Source organism: Arachis duranensis, chromosome 6, assembly GCF_000817695.3.
Source record: "Arachis duranensis cultivar V14167 chromosome 6, aradu.V14167.gnm2.J7QH, whole genome shotgun sequence".
Lineage (NCBI taxonomy): Eukaryota > Viridiplantae > Streptophyta > Magnoliopsida > Fabales > Fabaceae > Arachis > Arachis duranensis.
The window spans coordinates 6215078-6222913 of NC_029777.3; the positions used below are offsets into that span (position 1 = coordinate 6215078).

Here is a 7836-nt window from a genome sequence, read left to right on the forward strand (position 1 = left end):
CCTTTCTCATAATTCTTCAATTATTTGGATCTGATGTGATACATGATATATAATCGGATTATTTCTGGGTTCTTAAGAATTGTGTGGCTTATAAATCATAATTTGAACTTAACTTTTTTGACATAATTAATTAATCAAGGAATTGATGGTTGATTATGTTAAAAGAGATTGGATTACCAAGGAATTGAAATTCAATCACCTAGGGTTTGCTATGAATTGAATCTTTGCATGATCAAGGTAGATGATAATGATTGTTAATCCGAAAATCTAAATATCTCTAAAGCCTTAACTCCCTTCTCACACTGTTTTTTCACACGTTTACTGGTTGCATTTTTCAATTCACTGTCTTTTATGCTATTTAATACTCAAAACTCTCAATTTCACTTGTCTAACTAGAATAATTAGTCAACTATTGCTTGCTTAATCTATTAATTCTCGTGGAATCGACATTCACTCATCGAGAGTTATTACTTGATACAACCCGGTGTACTTGCCGGTAGTTTGTGGTGTAAAATTCGCATCAAATTTTTGGAATATTTTGTGGTTTCTTGTTTGCTCTTATGTCTTTCAGTTTGTTTTCCTTTGGTTTATGCTGAGGGTGACACCATAGAAGGTGAAGTGCCTGTTTTTTTGAATAATCTGAAAGAAAGTAAATTCAATTTTGAATTTAATAAAATAAAAAATTATATGCCAGTGTATAAACCCTAGAGATTAGGGTCTTCTATTATTTGATCTCTATGAGTTAAAAATTTAACGAAAGAAGATGTTCCTAATAGTAAAGTGAGAAGAGGAAGAGAAACATACCAGGAAAATGAAGAGGCGAAGTGAGGTTTAAAGTTTGAAATCCTTCACAGTGATAAAAATGAACTTAAAAGTTGGAAAGGAAGATTCTCTAAAGATAAACAGTTTTAGAGAAAATTTTGAATTTTTAAAAAGGAGGTGTTTCTCATTAAGTTTAAAATGTTTAAAAATAGAAGTATAATTAATTAACGATGTGCGTGATATTCGTAATTAATGGGATTGTGCTAACTAAGACAATTAAGCATGTGGACGGACTTTCTTTTTCTTTTTATTTTGGTGTTTGAATAAAATTTATTTAGGATTAATTATTTTTATCTTCTTAAAATTTTCGATAATAATAATAATCCTAGGGGAAATTTTTTGGTCGAAAACTTTTGACTGACTGGATCAATAGAGACGTCGAATCGAGAAATGCAAATCGATACAAAAGATTTTGATTCGCCTAGACTTGTCGAAAGATGAGGTCAACAACTTGAATATCGAGATTAATAATGAGATGTGCAAAGGGCAGTTACTTGAATCTGTGTTTGCGGGAACAATTATTTTTAAACTCTTCGAGAAGTGACATTTATCCAAATGGGATTGGTCAACTTGTTTTATAAAACAAGGAGGTCCAGAAGCATTAAATAGTTGAAATTCATTTTCAGAAAACACTTTCGCACAGTCACATCGCAGCAAATTTTTTTTATTGAATTTTTTCCATGTCTTACTTTTCATTTAAATTCTTTGTAATTTTCTTTTCTATAATTTACTTTTTCTTTGCAAGTTTTTTTATTCTTTTCTCTTTAAATTTTTGTATTATTTTTTGAATTCAAAATATTTCTGATTGCATTAGAGATATTTTATTACTTTTTTTAAATTTGAAGTCATTTACTTGTCTTTTCTGTATTTTTAAATTCAAGTAATTTAATTCTAATTTACTTTTCAAAATTTTTCTTTCTTTTATTTGTTTAAATGGAATTGTTGGTACAATTTTTGAAAGAGTAATTCTCCACATACAAGTGATTTTCCATATAAGTCATACAAGTCATTTATAAACACGCCGTTTCACGTTTTTTTGGTACCTCTTTTTCTTCTTCTTCTTTCTCCGTTCTTCTTCTTCTTCCTCCTCTGTGTCTCTTTTTCTTCTCTTCCTCCCTCTTTTTTTATTGAAATTTCTTCTCCTCTTTTCGTTTTCTCTTTCTTCTTCATCAAAATCACCAGAAAAACGAAGAAACATTATTCAAGGTACGTTTCTTGCCTTCTCTTTCTCCTTCTTCTTCTTCTTGCTACACGTTCTTCTTCCTCTTCCTGTTCTTCTTCTTCATTTACGTGCTTTTCTCTTTGTTTTCTTTCTTCGTTATTCTCGATTTCCATTGTTTTTTGACATCAAGCTCTGAAATTGTTTTTGAAGAAGAAGAAGCAGCAGCAGAAGATGAGGAGGAAAAAGAGAGAGTTCTGAATTATGCATAAGGTGTACTTCAACGAATTTTGGGTATATTTCTTAAATTCTTTGGGTATATTTTTGTAATCTTTTGGGTGTATTTCTATAATTCTTTGGGTGTATTGATTTCAAGAAGAAATATACTGTCTCTCTATATTGGGTGTATTTCTGTAATCCTTTGGTGAATTTTTATAATCGTTTGGTTTATTTCTGTAACTGTTTCTGTAATTCTTTGGATGTATTTCTATAATCGTTTGGGTGTATTTTTGTAATCGTTCGGGTGTATTTCTGAAATTCTATCATCTTTAAAATAATTTCAAAACTTGATTTCAGAAACCATGAAAATCGAAAAAAACAGAAGGAGATCGAAAGCAAAGAGAGAACGCTTTTTCATACAAATCATACAAGTCATTTATATTCACGCTTCTTCTTCTTCTTCTGTAACGCACGTGTTAGGCCCAACTTCTTCTTCTTCTGTAACGCGCGTATTAGACCCAACTTGTAAGACTTGTAAACAAAAATACTTTGTATGTGTAGTACTCCTCTTTTTGAAATTAGTATTCGTAGAAGATAAATATATTTCACTTTCAGACCATAAATATCGAACCAATTTAAATTTATTAAAAATCTGCATGAGATATATTTAACTTAAAACGTTAAATTAGAAATATTATTTAACTAAAAAATATTAAAAGTAATTTTTTATATATTTTAATACATTAATTAAAATAATAAAATTTTGAAAAAAATATTATTATCCTCTGAGGTAAATTTTCTTATAGAATGATTGAGTGGTGGAGAGCACGTGGTTGCTAGAAGGCCATCGATAAGTGTGTTGATCTATGAGCCCATAGCCCCATACTTGTCGGGATGATGATGACGAGAGCCAATCCAATTTCCAATTGATTCCACAATCCACAGTACTAGCAGAACAGCAGAGAGATATTTTAGCACTGGGAGAAAAATATCGACTCCCTTGGAATTAGGATTGAAGACGGAAGTAATCAAATAAGTCTAATTACTAAGTTTGTAGTGTGTGCTGCTTTCGTCCTTTCAACCTGTCACAATCCCTTCTTTTCTCTTACGCAATCCCACCTTTTTTTTTTCTTTCTATTATTAAATTATATTAGTTTATCCATTTATTTATTCGCAAGTGGACCACGCTCTATAAAAATCTCCAACGGCGCTATTGTTTCATACCACAACAACAACAAACAAGGTTAGGGTGGGGAAGGGAAACACATCAATTGATCAAAATAATGGGTTCTACCCTTGCGATTTTATTCTTAACTTTCTGCACTTGCTATCTACAGGCATGTATCTTAATCTTTTTCACCTCCATTTATTCTCTATTACTATTAATATTAGGGTTTGACTTGTGAATTGGTGCTTTGTCTTCATGTTCCACAGATCGCTGGGGCCGAACCACAACGCCTTTCTACTCTCAAGCTTAATTCCCGCATTCTCCAGGTCATTCATTTTCCGTATATATCTCCTTGCTTCTCAACATGAATATTTCCCATTTTAGTATTAGACACGTCAGCAATACTTTTCTTTAATTAATTAATTAATTATTAGTTCGTTAATTGTAATTGGCACGATTACCGTTACTTTCACTAGGCAAAACTGCGGGATGTAGTGTTTGGTCTGAGAAATTATTTGCTTTATTAGTAGAAGATTATCCTAACTATTGATTCATTGATGTAGTGCTTTTTAAGAATGTATTCTTTTTACTTCATTTATTACTACTAATTTATGAAGATATTCAGGAACATTTTTAAGATGCTATAGATTTTATTTTATTACTTTACTCGTGCTAGTCACTGCTGCTTAGACTTGAATTATTTGATATTTGATTCATTGATGAATAGTTGGAATTTCTCTTCTTTCTCTCATAGCTTTACTTATTCAATCGTGCAGGAGTCTATTGCTAAACAGATCAACGAAAACCCAGAGGCAGGATGGGAGGCTGCTATAAATCCTCGTTTCTCCAATTATACAGTTAGAAATTCAACTTGTCCTACCTTGTAGTTGTTGTTGTTGTTTACCTTTTAGTTAATATGATTATGCTATATTGTGCTTGATGTACAGGTTGGAGAATTTAAGCGCCTGCTTGGTGTTAAACCAACTCCTAAGAAGGAACTGATAGGTGCACCCATTGTGACTCATCCAAAATCATTGAAATTGCCAAAGGAGTTTGATGCAAGGACTCAATGGTCTCAATGTAGTACCATTGGAAGAATTCTAGGTCATTTGCTTGCTCCTTCTCCAATGTTAAGTTTAATTTGTTAATCAAATAGTTTGTTTGAAAGGGGGTGCTGAATCTTATTTTTTTTCCCTCTCATATTCATAATAACATGGATTGGTGAATCAATTTCTGCATTGAAGATCAGGTAATTTTTCCTTTTCTTTTCTACATTTTAACCCTAAACAATATCAAGGTTCAAGAGGTACTTAGATAATCCTTGTGCTGATTGTTCAGGGTCATTGTGGTTCTTGTTGGGCATTTGGTGCTGTAGAGTCATTATCAGATCGGTTTTGCATTCATTTTGATGTGGTAAGTAATCTTCTTACTGAGCAACATATTGCTGTGTGTGAATATCAATAAATACATATCTTATCGAGGATATTTAAAGAGGAATTTATGCTCTATATGTTTAATTGCAGAATATCTCTCTCTCTGTGAACGATCTTCTCGCATGCTGTGGCTTTTTGTGTGGATCTGGTTGTGATGGAGGGTATCCTATAAATGCATGGCGATACCTAGTCAGCCATGGTGTTGTCACTGAAGAGGTAATGAATCATTAGTTTTGCCTAGGCAGAATCCCACTGGGTGCAAAATTATTAAACATGGCTATTTCTTGGAGATCATAGATTTGTAGTTGTAGGCTTTCTTTCTACCTACGTAATCTTCCTATCAATTGACATTAACGTGTAGCCAAATATCTATCTTTTCCCTACCTTTTTCCTTTTTTGTCTCCCCTCTTTCTTATTCTCAGCATTTTACATTCGCAGTGTGACCCATACTTTGATCAAATTGGCTGTTCCCATCCTGGTTGTGAGCCCGCATACAGTACCCCCAAGTGTGTAAAAAAGTGTGTGAGCGGGAATCTGCTTTGGAAGAAATCAAAGCACTATAGTGTCAATGCATATAAGATCAAGTCTAATCCCCATGATATCATGGCAGAAATTTATAAGAATGGGCCAGTTGAAGTTGCATTCACTGTTTACGAGGTAAATCAAAGCTCTTATCCATTCTTAATTGCTTATGTAATTGAATTTTTTGCAACTTCCTGTGGTCAAATTTTGAAAGGGAGGAAGAAGAGAGAAAGAGGGGGGAAGGAGAGAATACTTATAAGGAGACTGATTAATTGACAAAGGTTGAGTTTCAAATCATTTTATAACCTTACACACTGTAATTTATAACATAAGTACGAGCAGATAGGTATTTGAGAGGAATGAGAAATGTCTACTAGATTTTCATCGTTTAGCAGAAGAATTAGAGAACTGGAAGATCAAGGAGTTTACTTGACCTTTTGTCTATTCATTCTGCCTTGCTACAAACCTGCTATGTTTGTTGTTGTAATACAAGGAACTATTACTTTTAAAATATAAACTTGAGATATTCATATCATGCAATCAGTGTTATTAGTCCGAGTAATCTCAGAGTCATGCTTTGGATTTACAAAATTCACCAAGTTATGAGATCTTTTAAACCCCAACAATTAAGACCACTTAAAGTAGGAATCCTATATCAACATGTTGAATTGTCAAAATTGAAAGGGAAGGATCAAATTTGTGCTAAAATTCAATATTTTGACTACATTAAAAAGCTGAATCAACAATAAAATCATAACTGAATGTAATGTGTAAGATAGGGCATTATGTTACCAATGTTACTCCACAAAGCCAGTCTTCAAATTTATATGCCTGAAATGTAAATTCAAATACTAGCAAACTGCAAATTGAAGATGGGATTATTGTGGATTGTTCTGAATGAACCTTCAAACAGGATTAATGAAGGGAGATAGGTATGTGGATCGAGATTAATGGAACAGTGGATAATGGGATAGATAACCTGTTGGTGTAAGGAATTTATAGTGTTTTGTTATTGTTGTGTTCTGATAACCTAATTGTTTTCATTTTCATGAAAAAACGATTGAGTTCTGCCCATAATTGCCATGTTAGCATAAAGGACGGGACATATCTCCGTCATACTGGCAGCACATGAATGCATAGATATATACTTCCCTCCTGTTTAATGTCTGAGAAGATCCCCCGTTTGCTAGTAAACTTTCAAATTAACAAATCCTTTTATATTGGAACAATTATCTCGTCTTTCTGCAGTAGTTCTAGACCTCGGTTATCATGTTTACTCTCTTATAGTACCTTGCTTTCTTGTGTATTGAATAGTCAGCAAGCATATTATGTGTTTAGTTTGCATGTTTAAAAACAAGGATATTAACCCATTTGACCTCTTTACAGGATTTTGCTCTCTACAAATCAGGAGTTTACAAACACATCACAGGTGTGGAACTCGGTGGTCATGCTGTGAAGCTGATAGGATGGGGAACATCTGATGATGGAGAGGACTATTGGGTATGTTGACTTGTTCCTGATGATTGAATATCACCTCTCCCTAACACACAGACTTGCATGCCATTAGAATTTTATACTGACTGTTCTTTTTACTGTTTCAGCTTCTCGCAAATCAGTGGAATAGAAGTTGGGGAGATGTATGCCACTTTGCATTGTTCTTCTCTGAGTTTCTGTTGTTACTAAAGATCTGCTTTAGACTAACGGTGAATTCCATCTCATTTGCAGGATGGTTACTTTAAGATCAGAAGGGGGACAAATGAATGTGGAATTGAAGAAGACGTTACAGCTGGTATGCCTTCCACCAAAAATCTCGTACTCGAAGTCACTGACACGGGTGCCGATGCTGTTGATGGTGCTTCATTCTGAATATAAGTGTATAATATTACCGATTAGATGATGATGGTATTGCAAAAATCTGCATCAAATGTTATACCAATGTACCACAATCTTATGGAGACGGATCTAGATTGTGATGCTGAAAGACTATAAGCTGTTGTGGGTAGTGATGCGCGAAATAAGAAAAACTGTTGTAGTTACCAATTAGCTCCTGTTGTAAGCTACATCCACTTGTTGGTTTTATTGCAATGTTGCCGATTATTCCGAATTGCAGCAAAGGGTTCATTTTCAATTTTTCATACTGTGCATTGAAGTATTATGTATCTCTCTTTAGTGTCTCTCGAGTCTTGAGCGTAAAACTCAATGCATGTTCATAACATCATTAGACGGACAAATCCTCATGTTCGCCTTGACTAGACTTTCTTACTCCTGAAGCAATTTCTTCATAGATTGTTATCACTGGCGCACCACGCTGTAGAGTTGGGTGGCATAGCACAGTGATTAATGAAAGATAGTGTTACTCTTTGTTGAATAAGGCGATGCTGTTTACAATATATTGACAAAAATTATTGGAGAGTGACGGCGATAGAACAATGCCGGTAACAGGATAACATGTGCAAATGTGTCAGTATCTCGTTAATTCTTCAAGAGAATAATACGATTGGCCACTAATGAAT

General features: G+C 33.6%; 1 protein-coding gene across 1 annotated transcript; it reads left to right on the forward strand.

The window, feature by feature from the left end:
• Positions 1 to 3375: 3375 nt before the first annotated feature.
• LOC107492262 (cathepsin B-like protease 2) lies at positions 3376 to 7427 on the forward strand. The gene is made up of 11 exons (XM_016113266.3): positions 3376 to 3537; positions 3635 to 3694; positions 4145 to 4225; positions 4316 to 4472; positions 4613 to 4617; positions 4707 to 4781; positions 4892 to 5017; positions 5240 to 5458; positions 6710 to 6823; positions 6925 to 6960; positions 7049 to 7427. The coding sequence occupies exons 1-11, from the start codon at positions 3484 to 3486 to the stop codon at positions 7187 to 7189; spliced, it is 1068 nt and encodes a 355-aa protein (XP_015968752.1). The 5' UTR covers positions 3376 to 3483; the 3' UTR covers positions 7190 to 7427.
• The last annotated feature ends 409 nt before the right edge of the window (positions 7428 to 7836 follow it).